Below are 19,824 nucleotides of genomic sequence, written 5' to 3'. Positions count from 1 at the left end.
TCCATTTGCATTATTGACAAAGGCAGTGAGCCAGCTCTGTTGCTATTAAGAAACACAGCCACTTGCTCCTTGTGTGCGGCTGGAGTCTAGAAAAGGGAACCTTACCCCTCCTCTTACAGAGGCAAATCCTATTTTATGCATCAAACCAGAATAACGAGGCTTGGCACAGGGCTGTCTTGAGAAAGCATGGGATGGAAACGTCTCTCCTCATGCAGCAGAGTGGTTTTGGACCCACTCCACAAACAGGACGGCATCCTCAGGGCTGCAATGGCAATTTAACACTGTTGCCCATCATTCTACCAGGTGCCGATGGCTAACTGATCTGAATAGCTGTGCATGCTCTGACCGAGCACTCCCCACGCCCCCGGGGAACAGTGAGCCCACATGGAGCTAGGTTCCACCTGGGCACATGGTGTGTAGACTCCCCCATATGGGGTGCTGCAATCCTGTCCCCTGACGCTGAACTGCATTGGTCCCACAGCCGGCAGGACCCTTCAGAGAGAGGGAGGGCCAGGAACAAAACATTTCTCCAGTAGTGCTGCAATCACTGAAGGATGAAAGACACTTCTTAAAAGAAACATCAATTCTTTTATGTGCAGACAAACACTGGATCCAGTGGAGCTGTTAGGAAAATCAGAGTAAAATCTCCACAGGGAGGTTTATAGGTTCTGCCCTCCTTCAGAAAGAAGCCCCTCTGTCATGGACAGATGATAACAGGGTTGGGCCCAGTTTTACTAGAACCCCAGGAGAACAGCACCTACTCTGTATCTCCCCTCCTCTCCTCAAGCGGTTTTTACACCCTCTGGGGATTCCCCAACCAGCCCGGTAAGTCAGCTTTCTACCTGCTTTGTCCCACCAGCATGACATAAAGCAGGAAAAATGGGGCCCATATCTGTGTTCTAGGACAGAAGTGGCTCATATGTGTCTGCCATGCTGTGTTTAACTGAGTTCAACAGTGTGTCTTGTGGTTACCTGCATATTTCAGACAGAGGTGTGGCTCACAAAGACTACTCGTCCCAGCATGCAATGCGCCACCATTTAAGCCTCAAAGGGATGCACCTGACATGACTATAGCAGTTGCAGCCTCTTGTGCTTTATGAAACTTCAGTGCAGCCCTCAAAGCTTCTGAGAAGCTACGAAGAACCCAGCTTTTGGAGGGTAAAGTCTGGGTGATCAAGGGTGGATTTCTCCATTGCCTCACTGGGAAATATCCCTTTGTAGAAAGTGCACCGCTTATCAATTCAGCATACGATCCACTAATTTTAGATCAGTGACACGATAAATAATTTTAATCTCCTGTCCATTTAAAAAAAAGCAGAGACACTCCGGCTTTGTCAAATTCTGCTCTTAACAAGGATAATTAGCTGCAACCTTGGCGGTTCAGAAATACACTTGACTGAAAGCGGTGCCACATTACATTTCAACACAAGGAACACATGGTTAATTTACTATTTATAATAAATGCCAATCCTTTGTCCTATGAGCCATTCACATGTGTTCCAGAGTTAAAAAGTTGTTGGGCTGATGGGTAATGAACTAAAGAAACTTTTCAAAGAAGCAACAGTTTTTTTAGACAAATATGCGGAAGAAACATTTACACTTTCCTGGGAGAGGGGAAGAAAGCATGACTGTATCAGCCGAGTTTCCACCTGGATACTATCAACAATGGCAGGCAGACTGACTTTTCTAAATTCTGCTACTGCACACCATATATGAATTATTGACCTTAGACTACAGGAGGACTCAGCATTGCCAACTAGTCTCAAGAGACTTGGCAATTTTTCCTCAAATGCCTCGCTCCTGGGATCACGACAATCTCAGCTTTCCTTTTTAAAAAGAGTCAGTTTCCATCCCTTGTGGTTGCAGAGAAAAGCTGGCAAACGTGAACCTTAAAGGCTCAAACAACGAGGAGTCCTTATGGCACCTTAGAGACTAACAAATTTATTTGAGCATAAGCTTTCATGGGCTAGAACCCACTTCATCAGATGCATGGAGTGGAAAATATAGGAGGAAAATCCATCATAGGACCTAACCGCATCAGCCACGCCATCAGGAACTCATTCACCTGCACATTTACCAATGTGATATATACCATCATATGCCAGCAACACCCCTCTGCCATGTACATTGGCCAAACCGGACCGTCTCTATGCAAAAGAATAAATGGACACAAATCTGACATCAGGAATTATAACATACAAAAACCAGTAGAAGAACACTTCAATTTCCCTGGTCACTCAATAACAAACCTAAAAGGGGCAATTCTTTAACAAAAAAAAAAATTCAAAAACAGACTCCAATGTGAAACTGCAGACCTGGAATTAATTTGCAAACTGGACACCACCACATTAGGCCTGAAAGACTGGGAGTGGTTGGGTCATTACAAAACCTAAACCTAATTTCCCCCATACTAATTTCCCCCTACTGTTACTCAAACCTTCTTGTCAACTGTTTGAAATGGGCCATTATCATTACCACTACAAAAGTTATTTTTCCTCCCTTGGTATCCTACTGTTAATTGAATTGGCTCATTAGCACTGACCTCCCACTTGGTAAGGCAACTCCCATCTCTTCATGTATTTATACCTGCTCCTGTATTTTCCACTCCATGCATCTGATGAAGTAGATTCTAGCCCATGAAAGCTTATGCCCAAATAAATTTGTTAGTCTCTAAGGTGCCACAAAGACTCTTTGTTGTTTTTGTTGATACAGACTAACACGACTACCCCTCTGAAACTTAAAGGCTCAGATACCAGAAGGGAAATAAAAATGTCCCACCCATTCTTTTAAAAATCACCTGGTTTTGGAGGCCCCGACTCGCATTTTTGAATGTTCGAAGTTGGCCATACTGAAGTCTGGAAATTTGTCATATGGCAAGAGATGACACTTGCCTAACAAAAACATTCTCAACCAGCACATGGATTCCAAAGACTGATTTTCTCTCTTCGAAGGAGTATGCTGAGATCTCAGTCATTTCAGTTGAAAGGCTAGACTCGGATACATATAGCAGTGGATCCTCTACCCCCACCTCTTCTCAAACTTCACTTTGATAGCAGTGTGCCCCAGCTGAGCTGGCCTCCATGCTGAGCACAAGATCCTGCCCACCCCTCTCACTTGCCATGCCAATTCTTGTGTAAAAATGCCCTTTGCCTTACAGTGTAGAACAGTAATGTAAAAAAAAAAAAAAAAGTAAACAAAGTTCTGAGATATATAAAGAACTACTGAAAATAGCCAGGACAGAGGAAATTATTGGATTCCTGTAAAAAAAGGATGTAAGGGTACCTGAATTCTATGTTGATTTTCTCTCTTTCAAGTTAAAGGGTTACACAGACACTTACAATGAAGGTCATGTGTATGAAGTTTTGACTGAATCATTTGTACTTAATGGTAAATTAGTGGGGGAATGCTAGAAAACCTTACAGCTGTGCTTTAAGTTCTTTTTAAGGCAGACTAATATGTCTCTATGCGCTCTAGCCTTTCGCCTCAGTACAAACTCGACTTAGGTCACAAATTGAGTTGGAGAGTATTAATATCATCCATGGAAATGTGTTCATCTCACAAAACCACCACAAAGGTCTGCATTACATTTAGTCTATGCTGAGGTGTAGCTAAGGACTAGAATAAAGAGGAGTGCTTGCAGGTCAGAATGGTAAACAGAACTGTGCAGGGGAATTGGAAAATCAGATGAACAAGAAGGTACTGCAAATGAGGACTGAGGTGTATGTGAAAAGACAGCCCCAGGGACAGCCTCTCACTGGACTGCCTCTCATTTTTGTGAACGTTAGAAATCATATTTATGAAGCCGGCGCAACATCAAAACCAGATAATCTAACCCAGAAGACTGATGAGCTACAGCACAGTTTCAAAACAGTGGAAAAGTGGAGCCTCTTAAAAAGTGATTACACATCAAAAAATTCTGACACAATGAAAATTTAATCTGCCAATGTTCAGGACAGCAATTAATGAAGGACAAGATTTCAATGCCTTTAATATTCCATCTTATCCTCACAAGCCTAAAACAGCTTGTAGATAATAGCACACTGGATGGGACTAGCAAACAGCCTCTAAATGCTTTCTGATTCCTGCAGTTTGGAACAAACATGTTAATAAATGGCAGAATATCCATAACCTACCTTTTCTCTGACCTACAGTAATGTGTGTATGTGGGAGTAAAAACTTCTTAAAGCTAAGATGGAAGCATGGAAAGGGAATACACAGGTATGATTTGTAAATGACAGAGTAATCCTCATCTGTTCTTTCTCTGGTAATGTGCCATAGCTCTGGCTTGGAGGGACCATTGCTAGGGATGAAGGGGGAGTTTCAAGCTATGCTTGCACTTAAAATGCTACAGTAGTACACCTGCAGCGCTACAGCTGTGACAATGGAGCATTTCAGTGTAGATGCATACTACAGTGTTGCGAGGGGTTCTCCTAACAGCATAGTTAATCCACCTCCCAAGAGGCGGTAGCTAGGGGCTTGTCTACAGTTGAAATGCTACAGTGGCATAGCTGCATCCCTTCCATGTAGATACTACCTATGCCGATGGAAGAACCCTCTTGTTGGGGGTTAATCAAGTTAATCCACTTCCCCAAGAGGCGGTGGGTTGAATTAAGGATTCTTCCATTGGCCTAGTGTTGTCCACACCAGGGGTTAGGTTGGCTTAACAACACTATTCAGGGGTGTGGATTTTTCACACACTGGGTCAACCTAAATGTAGACCAGGCCTAGAAAGACGGAAGAATTCTTCCATTGACCTGACACCATCTACACTGGGTGTTAGGTCGGTTTAACTCAGTCTCCCAAGGGTCTGGAGAGAAGTAGCCATGCCGATGTAACTTTTCAGTGTAGACCAGCCCTCAGTCATCAGGGCCCATTCAATTCTCAGCCCTGGTCTACACTACAAACTTACGTCTGTATAATCACCCCCCTGAGTGACGCAGTTATACTGATCTAAACCCTCATGGAGACAGTGCTATGGGAATGGGAGAATTTCCCTTGTTGACACAGCTACCTCCTCTCAAGGAGGTGGAGTGCCTCGGCCAACAGGAGAAGCTCTCTCGTCAGTGCAGGCAGCATCTTCACTAAGTGCTACAGCGGTGAAGCATCGCCACTGCAGCGCTGAGAGCGTAGCCAGGCCTCAGTCTTTGCTGACACGACCATTAAAGGTGCTAATTGTGACACTCTGAGGTCAGGTCTACACTACAGACCTGCACCAGTATAACTACATTGCTCAGCCAGAGACAACTCATGCCTGCTGATACGAGGGGGTGGGGGGGGGGAGAAACGACACAAGGTAAAGAGGGGGCACCAGTCTGCCCCACCTCCCTGGGCCAGGGCAGCCAATCCTGCAGGCTCCTGGGGGGCTGAGGCCACAGAAGTGGGGAGCTCATGCTTCTGGGCTGGGCCTGGCCCCAGGGGACTCTCAGCACCACAATGTCTCCCCAGAGATCCCATACCCTCACGGACACCTCAGCAGGGGGAAGGACATGGGTAATGCCCCGAACTCAGGCTGAGCAGAGGCCAGGGAACTTGCTCCTGGCACCCCCTCCAGCGACCCCCACATCCTGCGCCTGGCCTGGGGCTGCCGCACTCTCCCCGACAGTTACCTGCGGGCAGAGGGCTCTGTCCTTCTCCTGCTGCACCTCCCCCTCTGGCACGTTTTTGGCTTTTTCCGCCTCTGTCCCTGGCAGATGGGCTCGGGCAGGGAGCGGAGTGGGCAGGATGGACCCTCTTCTCACACTAGCTGAGAATGGCCACTCAGGGTCACTGCCTCTGTGCCTGCGAGAGCCTGGCTGGGGGAGGTGGCGGTGGCCCGCCCCCTCCACTCCCCACCCAGGCTCAACTGCGGAGGACAGGGGCGGAGTAAGCCAGAACTCCTCCCCACCGCCACGTTTCTGGCTCACTTGGTCCCACTTCCTGGCAGCCAGGCCCAGGTTGGGAGCGGAGGGGGTGGGCCACCGCCGCCTCCTCAGCCAGGCTGTCTCTCAGGCAGCTGCTGCACTGCACAGAGGCAGCAACCCAAAGTGGCCACCCTAGGGTTGTCAACTTGATATTTAAAAAACGGGCACTCAGGCAGGAGTGCCGGAACCTCCACTGCCCCGCCTCTCCCCCGAGGGCCTGCCCCTGTCCACTCCTCTTCCCACCTCCCCACTGTCGCTCACTGTTTTTCCCCTCACACCCCTCCTGCCCAGGTCAGGAGGGATTCGCCTGCAGAGTCAAGGCTGGGAGCTGCAGCCTGCCTGCCAGGCAGGAGGCAGCCCCGTCTGAATAGGTGATGACCCAGCGGCTCCCTGCCTCCCTGCAGTAACCGTACTTTGGGTGTCCACTCAGTAGATCTGACCGGATATTGCCAGGTTCCCTTTTTGACTGAACTTTCCAGTCAAGAACGGGCACGTGGCCGCCTTAGGCCACCCTCACCCAGTATGAGAAGTGGCTCTGTCCCGGGCCTGGCTGCCAGGGAGAGGGGCCGAGCAAGCCAGAAACATGTCGGGCGGGAGGCGCAGCGGGAGGAGAACAGCTCAGCACTCGCAGAAATCTGGGGATGCACATGACCCCATGTCTCCCCCCACACGCGTCACCTCTGCGCTCCTGTGTGAAAAATCCACATCCCTGAGTGACGTTAGTTGTACCGACCTAATCCCCAGTGTAGACAGCTCTACGCTGATGGGCGAGCTTCTCCCCTCCACACAGCTGCTGCATCTTATGGAGGTGGATTAACTATGCTGAGAGGACAGCTCTCTCCCATCGGTGTAGAGCATCTTCATTAAAGAGCTACAGCAGCGCAGTGGTGCGGATGCAGCATTTTAAGAGTAGACATGCCCTGAGTAAGTTTCCCAGACCTGAAGAAGAACTCTGTGTAAGCTAGAAAGCTTGTCTCTCTCATCAACAGAAGCTCTCCAATAAAAGATATAACCTCACCCACCAAGTCTCTCTAATATCCTGGGACCAACATGGCTACAACACTGCTAATATTATACAAATTGTGGGGTGTCACTTACCCTCTAGGAAGTGGACTGAAACAACCCATTCATTTCACACAGGCAATCTAACAGCCTAAAGGAAGAACCTCCTGTGTTTCCATAGCAAATGCCCTCCAGCTTAAAAGTGCCAAGAGCCAGCAGTGCTGGCTTTTACAATAAAGTGGGCCACTTTCCATGTAGCTAATGTTTTAGTTCTGCATCTAGCATCACAATTAAGGATCACAGACATTGACCTACCAAATGCTGCCAGGTCATGGTTAGCCTAGCAATGGGAACTAAACTAAAACTTAGCCTAGCAATGGGAACTAAACTAAAACTGGGGAAGTGAGATTGAAAAAAGCTTTAAAGTGATATTGCTAAATGCGTAATCATTTAAAAGCCCAATTAAAGCAACGACCTTTCCATTCACCTCCACATTCACATTCACCACATCAGTGGAAGGGGCAGGAACTGCTATTTTAAAGGCTGGTAGAATTCTTTAAGTACACAGCAAATCCATTTACAAAGGTTTTACTCAACAACCCCATTCTCCTCCACAATAGCATTCTCTCTGCTTTTGGCCTAGATTCTTTTAATCAGTTTAACAAAGACCTACTAGATTGTGATTAGTTGGCATCAGATCTCATTCCTGATTAAATTTATATGTGGATTTACAGGAAGTAGAAATGCTAAGTGTTGCATGTTTTTACTGCTAGGATCTGTAATAACTCAAACTTGCCAGAGTTTCAGGATTCCTGATTCACTGATAATTTAGCTGTTATTTCAAAATAAAAAATAGATGACACAGTACTCTAGACAGATGTAATCTAAATCTGATGTATTTATTAATTGGAAAAAATTAAAACAGAACAATTTGTTCTAGATTGTGGATTAAAATCTTTAATCAAGTTTTAATGACGCAAGATGTTTGAGAGTTCTAGAAACAGAGTTTAGAACAGTGTTAATTTTAAAGCCTAATTGTGATCATTTTAAAGCCTAATTGTGATAATTGGGGGAGGCTAGCCCCTTGCCCTGCCTCTTCCGGCTGAGGCCACACCCCTGCTCTGCTCTCAGCCCCCTGTGGCCCCAGTCGGGTTGTGTGGGGGGGGGAGGGGGAAAGAGGGGTTGAGAACTCGGTTCGGGCCACGGGGGATGAAGGGGGGCTGAGAGCTCAGCCCTGGCCTGGGTCGAGCTCTCAGCCAGGACTGCAGCAGAGACCCTGGCTGGAGCTCTGAGCTAGGAGCCATTCCCCAGTTCCACCCTTTCTCCTGCAGCCCTACCCCATTCCGCCCACAGCCCCGTCCCCATTCTGCCCTTTCCACTGTGGCCCCGCCCCCTTCTCGCTTCTTCTCCCCCCCCCCCCACTGCTGTGGCCCCAAGACCGGAAAAGCTCTGTGCCCCTGCTGCAGCCCTGGGGTTGTGGGAGGTGGAGATTTCAGGGCCCCAAATCCAGCACTGCCCTCTCGTCCAGCAGTGCAAGGTTTGGGGAGGCTTAGCATCCCCCAGCCTCCATTACACCACCTATGGATTTAACTATTAGCATCTTCTTGGGATGAATAAGGAAGTTTATTTATCCTTTAGTGTGTTTGGCTGCAGGCTGAGATTTTCGAAGACAACCTCTGTGTAAGCAAAATAGCTTGTCTCTAGCACCAACAGAAGTTGGTCCAGTAAAAGATATTACCTCACCCAGCTTCTCTCTCTAATATCCTGGGACCAACATGGCTGCAACACTGCTAAAAGCAGTACAGGCCACTTAGTCATCCATCTTCCATTATGATTAGTGGAAGATGTGCGGCTAAATCCCCTCTACCCTGTAAATCTCAACCTTGTAGATTCTGCGGTACTACAGTGCATTGAATAGCAGACACATTTTTTCATATTAACTTTTAGACTGATAGAAAAAAATCCTAAACAGGCAGAATTTTCCATATCTGAGGATTTCTGTTGCTCCTACCTAAATAATATTTCACAGACAGATGTTGGGTTATCACCAAATAGAAAAACCAGATGTATTCACTACTGTCCTTCTATATCAGTACAGAGCTGTGCAGCCACTTCAGAGGTAAAGAGCAGTGACTTTTGGGGGCTGATTGTGGACCACGTATGGCTTGCATTTAAAATGGCAATTGTTGCATGAGCTTTTAATATGCACAGTATAACTTTAAAATTGCCTAGTTAATTAAAGGATTTGCACTGGAACAAAGGTACCCTCGTGACAAATACATACATTGACCGTAGTTGAAGTGTGTAGTGGAAAACTGTTGCCCTGCAAGTTGAAACAAAACAAAACAGGAAACTTATCAACAGAAGGATACATAGCCATCAGTTGGGGTATTGTGATAACTGGGGCTTAGTAAGCCTAACAGCGGGAAAGTCGATGGGAAAGTCCTACTGAGAGTTTCACTGGAATCCCTGGAAAATCATCTTTATTTTGGGATTACCAGCTTCTGTTGCCTTCTTGAATGAAAGATGAAGTGACCCTCTCTTCTCTTGGATTCCGCTCTACACAAACTATTTTGCTTAATTACTGTGTGTATATGCATGTGTTCTGTTGCTTATTACCAAAGTAGAATTCATTATTTGACCAGACAGATTCCAAGTACAGTAATCTGGCCAAACCTGTACTAAATAGATTTCTGCACATTAAAGAGGAGGGGCATCATACACTAAAGTATTTATATAATATCTGAAAATGATTTCAATTTTTCTCAGTGATCAAGGATACAATTTAAACATAGAGGCTTTCCTACTCAACCCCATATTTATCTCTTTTTAATTAACACAAGTAGGCGCAAATATTTTCCTTCTTGGCATATTTTTTATGGATGCAAATTTATTTGGGGCAGTGATATTTAGCTTGTCTTCAGGACAAGAAGGCATTCAGAGATTAGTAGGATGTAAGTCCAGAAGGGACCATTATGATCACCTTAATGTGACCCCCTGCTATAGAATTTCAGCCAATAATTCCTGCAGTGGAAGGGAATTGTTCTTCCCAACTACGTATGTAAATGCTATTGAGCCCAGGATTATTAATAATCATTTACTTCTTTTGGCTCCCAATACCCAAAGCAGCCTTAACAGACACAAAGTTAACCAACACATTGCCAACAGACCAAATGTCCCACATAAACCCCCAAGCCACTGGAGAGAGAGAGGAGTTAAACAGAAGCAAAACAACAAAGCAAAACCCCAGAAGAAAAGATGTATTTACTGAATGCTGCAGATGAAGCTTGGTAAGTTCTGTTCTCAGTCCCAGTGTCCACTGGGAGGTGAAAGGTACCCTCTGTGGCACAAGAGGAGGATGTCTGTGGCCAGGCCTGCTTCATCAGAAGTGTAGCTTGAGTGAAGACAGAAGAAAAGGTGTTATACAGCAACGAACAGTGGAATGTCAATGACAGTGACAACACGGTATCCCTTTCTTGATAGTGAAATTAAAACTGTCACTTTTTTAAAGGAAAAAAAACCCAGGAATTTCATATCATGATTTGTCACGTTTCCTGAGGCTAACGGATACGGAAAACCAGAAAATTACCTATCAAGGATTTATGGTCTCTTAAGGAGAGAGCATGGAAGTAGTTTTTTGGGCGGGGGGGGGGGGGGGAAGGAGGACGGGCAGGCCTCTGCAAACTGCCAGGCAAGGAATTTGCTGCCACATCCCCATACACAGCCCCATTGGCCTGACTGGAGCTGCCTGCCTCCCCAAATATAGAAGTCAAACTATGCCTATGGGTGAGGGACCTACACAGATCTACATATTAGGCATATGGTCTGCAGGGATAATCCCAGGGATTTTCAAGGCAGCATCAGCAGGCTAAGGCCGTATAAATAGCCCCCAGCCATCCTCTTCTTTTTGAGCAATACTGACAATATGTATCTAGAAAGCATCAGACTCCAGCTCTCGAGAAGAGGTGCGGGAGAGAATGTGAACTCATGTGAGAGGACTGCCAGGGCTGAGGAGAAAGCCAGCCTGCAGATAAAGGACGGGTTGGGAGTCAGTAGAGCTAAGTTTTATGCCTGGCTTTGGGACTACTTCCTGTGTGACCTCACACAAGTCACAACTGCTCCGTGCTTCAGTTTCCTCATCTGTAAAATGGAAAGGTTAATTCTCGCCTACCTCACAGCTAGTGATTCATAGTGTTAGCCAGACGCTCATACGGCAGGTGCTATGGAGTATGAGATAGAATTAATTGTGCCTATCAGAAGGTAGAAGGGATTGGCAGTTCCTCAGTACCCTGTTTAGACTGGCTTTGGCTATAGAACATATTATGCCCTTTGGAAACAGGGTTCAGTTCAAACAATAGCTTTTGGTAGATCACCTTGTAACTTGGAAGGTGATCATAGAATCATAGAATATCAGGGTTGGAAGGGACCTCAGGAGGTCATCTAGTCCAACCCCCTGCTCAAAAGCAGGACCCATCCCCAATTAAATCATCCCAGCCAAGGCTTTGTCAAGCCTGACCTTAAAAACTTCTAAGGAAGGAGATTCCACCACCTCCCTAGGCAACGCATTCCAGTGTTTCACCACCCTCCTAGTGAAAAAGTTTTTCCTAATATCTAACCTAAACCTCCCCCATTGCAACTTGAGACCATTACTCCTTGTCCTGTCCTCTTCCACCACTGAGAATAGTGTAGAACCATCCTCTCTGGAACTACCTCTCAGGTAGTTGAAAGCAGCTATCAAATCCCCCCTCATTCTTCTCTTCTGCAGACTAAACAATCCCAGTTCCCTCAGCCTCTCCTCATAACTCATGTGTTCCAGACCCCTAATCATTTTTGTTGCCCTTCGCTGGACTCTCTCCAATTTATCCACATCCTTCTTGTAGTGTGGGGCCCAAAACTGGACACAGTACTCCAGACGAGGCCTCACCAATGTCGAATAGAGGGGGACGATCACATTCCTCGATCTGCTCGCTATGCCCCTACTTATACATCCCAAAATGCCATTGGCCTTCTTGGCAACAAGGGCACACTGCTGGCTCATATCCAGCTTCTCGTCCACTGTCACCCCTAGATCCTTTTCCGCAGAACTGCTGCCTAGCCATTCGGTCCCTAGTCTGTAGCTGTGCATTGGGTTCTTCCGTCCTAAGTGCAGGACCCTGCACTTATCCTTATTGAACCTCATCAGATTTCTTTTGGCCCAATCCTCCAATTTGTCTAGGTCCCTCTGTATCCTATCCCTGCCCTCCAGCGTATCTACCACTCCTCCCAGCTTAGATCATCATCGTCCGTACAATGTCAAAGTCAGAAGAGTTGCAAAACCCCCAAAACAGATCAAAGCTTGAGGCACTGCATGATCGGGAGGGGTGATGATGTTTGGTTAATATGGCTGTCTTGAAGCTCTTGAGTGGAAACCCCCTAAGGTTGCCTGCCATCACTGATACACCTCTAACAAAATGAGCTTTTATGACCTTCAAGTAACAGACTCCAAAAACACTGAGAAAAAACCACAAATCCACTTAGACATGGTTCTTAGACACCAGGGAACTAACAGTTATGTCTCTGATAATAAGAAACAAATAGTTGGATTGACTTTGACTTTCAAGAGTGGCATTAGCACTCCAGACAGAGCTCCTGAGAGCTATTCAGATCTACTCCATGGAGCATGGCCTTACTGGGATTTGTATGAAAGGCAGCGAAAATACTGGCAAGATATGGACAGCTTATCATGCCAGTACAAGTGTTATTGAATTGAACTGAAAATTGAAAGACAAAAATTCAGAACACTTTGGAAAGAATTTCCATGTTCATTTTTTTCATGTGTTTGTATCTACTTAGGTCCCAAAGTCTTTGTTCTCAGATGAAAACAGGGCTTTGGAGTGGAGCCCGGAGCTGGAGCGCAGAGCAGCTCCGGAGCAGTGGAGCTGCAGGTTTTTGCCTGGAGCTGGAGTGCAGCCGGAGCACAGCTCCAAAGCCCTGCATGAAAAGGACATTAGAAAACATGCAAAGCAAGCTGATAAGGACTACCACTGGCTTTGATCTTAAAGAGTCTTTTATACTGCAATCAAGTGCATTGTCAACTGTGACAAAACGGCAGTCACTAAACCAGGGGCTTTCTGGCAGCACATCAAGAACAGCGAGGTTAGCTCATCAATACGAAAGCTTCCTGCAAGCTGAGCTCTGCAGTAGGTACATGCTGTACCCTGAGCTTGTTATTCAAAGGTTTAACAGGTCTCCTTTTTCTTTGACAGTATGGAGACCTCAAATTTTTTTGTTGCATATTAGCAGTGGTGAGCATTGGTTCGCTGTAACCGGTTGTTAAATTTAGAAGCCCTTTTAGAACCGGTTGTTCCGCGAGGGACAACCGGTTCTAAAAGGGCTTCTAAATTTAACCGGCCAAAAGTGGCGCCTTAGGCGCCGACTCCATGGGTGCTCCAGCCCTGGAACACCCAAGGGGAAAATTTAGTGGGTGCAGAGCACCCATCGGCAGCTCCCCTCCCCACCCCGGCTCACCTCTGCTCCGCCTCCTCTCCTGAATGCGCCGCCCCGCTCTGCTTCTCCGCCCCCCACCCCAGGCTTCCTGTGAATCAGCTGTTTGCGTGGGAAGCTGGGGCAGGCTGAGAAGCAGGCCGCGGCTTCCCACTCAGGCCCAGGGGGGCGGAGGTGAGCTGGGGGGGCGGGGTGAGGAGGGCCGCCCGCGCCGCAGCAGGTAACCCGGGGGGGGTGTGCAGGGGAACTGCTCCCCACCCCAGCTCATCTCCGCCACCCTTGGCCTGAGCGGGAAGCTGCCGCCTGCTTCTCAGCCCTCCCTGGCTTCCCGCCGAACAGCTGATTTGCGGGAAGCCAGGGGAGGGGGCGGAGAAGCGGAGCGGGGCGGTGGGTTCAGGGGAGGAGGAGTGGAGGTGAGGTGAGCTGGGGCCGGGCGCGGGGAGCTGCTGGTGGGTGCTCTGCACCCACCAAATTTTCCCCGTGGGTGCTCCAGCCCCGGAGCACCCAGTGAGTCGGCGCCTAAGGCTCCACTTTTGATGTGATCAGTGGGGGGAGTGGCTGCTCCCCCTGATCCCCCCAGCTACGCTCTCCCGCCCCTACGAGCCAGAGGGACCTGCTGGATGCTTCCTGGGAGCTGCCCCAGGTAAGCACTGCTGGGACTCCCCACCTCGCCCCCCAGCAGGTGCCTCTGGCTCTTAGGGGTTGGCTGGGCACCCACTACGGTGGCCCACAAGACCTTCCTGCCCGGTTCTGGGGGCAGTCAGGGGACAGGGGTGGATTGGGTTGGGGGGGGGCAGCAAGGAACGTGGGGGGTTGGATGGGGCAGGAGTCCCGGGGGGCGGGGGTGGGCAACGACCCCCTCGTGGGGTGAGGAGGGAACCCGTTGTTAAGATTTTGGCAGCTCATCACTGCATATTAGTATTAAACACTGATACCTACTGTCCAATACTCACCCTTCTGGGCCCAGTGTAAATTTGGGTACCATACGATTCATGGGTAGCCAGTTAAATTGGGCATTTTGGCTGGCATTTTCAAAGGGGCCTGAGGGAGTGCCCAATTCCCAGCTTAACTGCTTTAGGGCCTTTGAAAATACCAACCGTTGCTCACACCTCATATTCTAGTAGAGGGTGGGTCAGTACTAGAACTTGCTGCAAATGAGTTATAGAAACTGGAACTCTCTAAGTCAGACAGCACAACAGAGGGCTTCCAATATTTAGGAAGTTTGAATTGTTACAAATGTCCTCCATTTAATTCTTATTTAAAAAAATCCACAAAAACAAACAATTTTTGTGAATTCCTTGTTAGGTGCTAGGATGACTTGACACACCAGTTATGGACCAAACTATTTGATCCACCTCATTTCAGGGGCCAAGGTGTGTGAGAAAAACATGCTCTGGATCCAAGTAATCAGAGCTGGTGAGACTGGAAATCCAGTGTGATCAGCTATGACCTTGTCCATCATCAGTGGAACAAGTCAGTGGACACAAGAACTGCGTCTCCTGCAGTCGGCTATTGTCTCCATTGCCAAAGTTCCCTTTCTGTCTTCTCATATAGAACACTGGGAGTTTCCTATGTGGGCTTGTAGTGAAGAAAGAAATTTGGATTCTGATCCCTCCCATACTTGAAGATCTGATCGCTGTGTTGTGAGCCTTTGACCATTCCTGAGTGCTTGTGAGGGACTGAGGATTTCCATATCTATTGCTTATTCCTGCATGGCACCCAGCAGTGTGAATGTCATATTAGAGACTGCCTAATGCCCGATGTTAAAGGTTACAAAATCCCTTTTGTTGACTGTTTGCACTTACACTTTTATTCTCCAGACCTGAAGACTGCTCTCATCTCCAAGACCCTGACATGTTATCTGCATTTCTGGAAAGACCAATTATCTTAGGGGTAGAAACAAATCCTTGTGGGTGACCCCCCCCCCCCCAGCCCCCTGGCCAGTTTCAGTGGATTAATGGTTCAAATTATTTGGATTGAGCAGTTTGGAAGTTTGCATCTTGGCCTTGTGCAGTTTGTTCTTAAATCACTAACCCTCACAGAATACATGGCTTAGAGCAGAGGTGGGCAAACTACGGTCCGCGGGATCGTCCAGCCCAGCCCCTGAGCTCCTGGCCTGGGAGGCTAGCCTCCGGCCCTCCCCTGCTGTCCCCCCGCCCCCTCAGCCATGCTGCCGCACGGGCAGCGCTCTGGGCGGCGGGCCTGTGCTCTGATGCAGGGCAGCACGGCAGCGTGTCTATCTCAAGCGTGGCTCCCAGACATGCTGCTCTGAGCGGCATGGTAAGGGGGCCAGGGGGTCGGATAAGGGGCAGAGGGTCCTGGGGGGCAGTCAGGGAGCAGGGGGCGGTTGGACAGGGGGTGGAGACCTGGGGGGGTTGTTAGGGGTGGGGGTCCCAGGAGGGGGCGGTCAGGATACAGGGAACAGGGGGCAGTTGGATAGGGCAGAGGTTCTGGGGGGGAGAAGTCAGGGGATGGGGAGGTTAGATAGGGGGCAGTTAGGTGTGGGGGTCCTGGGAGGGGCGGTCAGGGGACAAGGAGCGGGGGGCGGGGTTGGATGGGTTGGGGGTTCTGAGGGTGGCGAGAAATGGGAGGGGGCAGAGGCCAGGCTGTTTGGGGAGGCACAGCCTTCCCTATCTGGCCCTCCATACACTTTTTCATCCCGATGTGGACCTCGGGCCAAAAAGTTTGCCTACCCCTGGCTTAGAGCTACACAAAATATGAATTTCAGGATGCATCTAAGAACAGAAATAGCTTATGGTCCTTTGAAACAGCTACACAGCATGGATGGTACAAATACAGTTCTCTCGTACGCAGATGTCAGAGCTAACATCCAGGTTCTGTAAGCAGAGATACCATGGAAGGCTAGGGGTTGTAAACTACCCTCCAGATGTCAGGTCAGGCACTCTTCCACCACACGAGGTATTGTCTGAGACAAATACAGTTCAGATGATTTAACATAGTTCTTCACCTGGTTATCACCAGTATCTGCTGGATTTGTTTTAGCCTCATTCCAAGACTATTAACTGACAAGGAAAAGCTTTCACTTTTATCCATCTCTAACAGGGGCCCTCTGAATTCCAATTGTTGAGACTGGACAAGTAATTTGAGCTGAACCTAATAGCTACAGCACTGCAATGATGGGTACTCATGTCCTGACTCCTTGATCATCAACTATATTTAAGGGAACATGTGCTCCAGACAACATGACTACATGATGATAACACATGGAAAGCCAAAGAGGCAAAACTCTCAACTAGAAGTGTACATGATGCATGTATGGAGCCAATATCATTAATAAGAGCACACAACCGATCCTTAGATTAAAGAAAGTGGAACTAAGCATTTAAATATGTGATGGAATATATCCTTTCCTTGGTCTCCATTTATTCATGACCTGGCATCTTGCAAAGAATGCCTGGAATGTGGAGCCAGGTTTGGGATAGTTTTACTGTAGATACTTATGTAGTCACCATCAATGTAGTATCTGAGCACCTCACAATGTATTTAATGTATTTAATGTATTTATCTTCAAACACTCTTGTGAAGTGGGGCAGAGATGTTATCCCCATTGCACAGATGGGGAACTGAGGCACAGAGAGGCTAAGTGACTTGCCCAATGTCATACAGGAAGTCTGTGGCAGAGCTGGGAATTGAACATGGATTTGTGAAAGCATTAGCTAGAATCCTAACCCCTAGCCTATCCTCCTTCTCAAGCACATGTGATCTATGAGTGGGGAGGGAGGGGGCATATGCAGGATACTTTATCTTTACATCTTTACAGAACAGAAATTATCTTGATGAAGCAACCAGAAATGGGAAATGGGTGGGGAGAGGGAAGATAACTTACAAACTCCATATCATGAAATGAAAAACAGATAAACCTAATTTCCTGGGTTGATTTTCTGCCAAATGAGAGCATCCAAGTAATGGATGGCCTGCGTTATTCTCTACTGCATTATTAATAGGTAGAGTTAAGGCAGAAACCATGTTCAGTGTGGATAAATGTGTGTCCTACTTACAGGAAAATAAAATGGATGTTTGAAAAAAAAACATCACAGAAAGACAGAAGGCCTAAAGGGGAATATGCATTAGGTTTAATGCAGAGATCCTCTAACTCTGGAAAGAGAATGATATCCTTTAAAAATATCACTCATCTCTTAATAATTAGCATGCTTCATTTCTTTATAGCACGGGATTCTAAGCACACGCATTTTGTATATGGGAAAGGAAAGGTTATAGCGAAATTGCCTGGCAGCCAGACTCACATAAGCTTTATCAATATTTGACATGCTGGAGTTCTGTATTGATCTTTCAACCTGCCTTGTCTCTTTCATTCTAAGATATTGAAAGCTCTGAAACAAAGTCACACACAACAAGGAGTTGGCGTAAGCTAGAAATGTATTTTTGCACTGGTGAGGGAAGGTTTCTGAATCCCAGCAGAATGAGATATACATTCACCCGCCTGATGCCAGGTTTTGTTGCTTCATTGGATGTAAATCAGGTCTGCAGAGAATGCAATGGCTGGTGGCTAACTATCTCTTGGAAAGGTTTGGTGCAAAAGAAATCAATAGAGACACCGTAGCACTCTCTTCTTTTAAACTACATTTCACTTGAAAACTTGCAACTATTCCATCTATAAATGACACATAGAGAGGGAGAGAGACCTATTGATGCCAGCTAAGCTTTGCTTTTGTTTTTCTAATGAGAGTCAAGCCTGGACGAAAGTGGCAGGATTGAGAGGATTTCGGATTCGGGGGCTCTCCCAAAATTCCCTCCATGTTTCATTAAGCCCCTCTGGTGCTGGAAGTCAGGAGGTCTGTGATGCTAACTCCTCTAGCCTGGCTTTGAAAATTGGTGTCTGGTGTCACTTTAGGCTGTTTGAGCATTTCGAGTCTGTCAGTGCCAAGAAGGTTAAAAAAAACTCACTTTCCTCTGCCAGTTCCATCTTCAGCATTATAGTTCTTTTAGGAACCAGCTAATATCTTGTACTAGCAACCTTTCTAAAGAACCCCTATGGAAGATGATGGTATCTACTCCTGTCACCTTCCTCTGTGGAGTCATTAGGAGCACTGTTTTGTTATTGTATAAATAGTCTGGAATAGATCAGGGATTGTAATTAAATGTCAAATGGATTTGACAAGAAATAATGGAGGCTGGTGACTCCTCCGAGTGAAATCTGAGCAGCTGCGTTCCATGGACTCAGCCTGTCTCACTGTGCTGGGGGACTACCAAGGACGGAAGCGGATTGTCTCTAAGCAGCAAGTTTCTGCCAGTTTCACGCCGCGGAGCTTGGAGAGAGTACAGAGCTGGTGCAAAGCGCCCGATCAACAGGCCTGGAGGCCCATGCTCTTTGTTTGCAGCATGAGCTGCAACACCGCAGTTTTGCGCCGCTGCTAACATGCACCAGCTCCCTATACGGCAAAGGGAGGAGGTCAGTCTCCCTGGTCCATTTAGTGTTTGGCCTCGGCTGAGCTGCCACTGTGGGCCAAAGAAGTTGCGGGGGGGGGTGGCTTTCACTGGTGGCTTGCCCTTAGCTCTCTTCTATGCTCAGGCCCAGCAGCCAGCCAGGAGCTCTTCTTAGCTCCCCCTGTCCCTACTAGGGTTGCCACCTTTCTAATCGCACACAACCAAACACCCTAGCCCTGTCCCTTCCCTGAGGCCACACCCCCTTCCCCGCCCCACCCCTTCCCTGAGGCCTTGCCCCCTGCTCACTACATTCCCTCTCCCTCGGTGGCTCGCTCTCCCCCACCCTTACTCGCTTTCACTAGGCTGGGGCAGAGGGCTGGGGTGTGTGGGCTCTAACTGGGGGTGCGGGCTTTGGGGTGGGGCCGAGGATGAGGGGTTTGGGGTGCAGGAGGGGGTTCCAGGCTGGGGGGTGGGGCCGAGGGATTTGGAGTGTGGGAGGGCATGGTAGGTTGAGGCACGGGGTTGGAATATGGGAGGGGGTGAAGGCTCCGGTTAGGGGTGCGGGCTCTGGGGTGGAGCCGTGGATGAGGGGTTCAGGGTGTGGGAGTGGACTCTGGGCTGGGGCAGGAAGGTAAGGGCTTTGGCTGGGGCCGGGGATGAGGGGTTTGGGGTGTAGGACAGGGCTCTGGGTTTGGGGGGCTCAGAGCTGGGGCAGGACGTTGGGGGGCAGGAGGTTGGGGGCTCTGACTGGGAGTGGGGCCGGGGATAAGGGGTTTGGGGTGTAGGATGGGGCTCCAGGTTTTGGGGGTCTCAGAGCTGGGACAGGAGGTTGGGGCGTGGGCTTACCTCGGGCTGCTCCCGGTCAGCGGTGCAAAGGCAGGCTTCCTGCTTGCCCTGGCTTCACGCTGTGCCCTGGAAGTGGCCCGCAGGTCCAGCTCCTAGGCACGGGGGGCAGGAAGCTCCGCGCACTGCTCTTGCCCGCAGGCACTGTCATAGCTCGAGGTGGGGGCAGAGTGCGAAGCTCCCACCTGCT

General features: G+C 48.2%; 1 protein-coding gene across 4 annotated transcripts in view; it reads right to left on the bottom strand.

Annotated features, from left to right (window-relative positions):
* The window catches only part of FAM168A (family with sequence similarity 168 member A), a 359,778-nt gene that overhangs the window by 23,516 nt on the left and 316,438 nt on the right, over positions 1-19,824 (bottom strand). For 3 of the 4 annotated variants that reach the window (XM_073334685.1, XM_073334676.1, XM_073334704.1), the window contains 2 exons: positions 10,171-10,296; positions 9,187-9,225 (listed from right to left, as the gene is read on the bottom strand). In XM_073334685.1, the coding sequence (XP_073190786.1) occupies positions 9,187-9,225; positions 10,171-10,296 (165 nt within the window). The remainder of the gene's footprint in view (positions 1-9,186; positions 9,226-10,170; positions 10,297-19,824) is intronic. The other variant, XM_073334694.1, reaches the window with a different exon arrangement.

This window comes from Lepidochelys kempii, chromosome 1, assembly GCF_965140265.1.
Source record: "Lepidochelys kempii isolate rLepKem1 chromosome 1, rLepKem1.hap2, whole genome shotgun sequence".
In the NCBI taxonomy this organism is placed as follows: Eukaryota; Metazoa; Chordata; order Testudines; family Cheloniidae; genus Lepidochelys; species Lepidochelys kempii.
The sequence above is the reverse complement of the archived record's forward strand: the minus strand, read 5'-3'. Positions and strand labels throughout refer to the sequence as shown.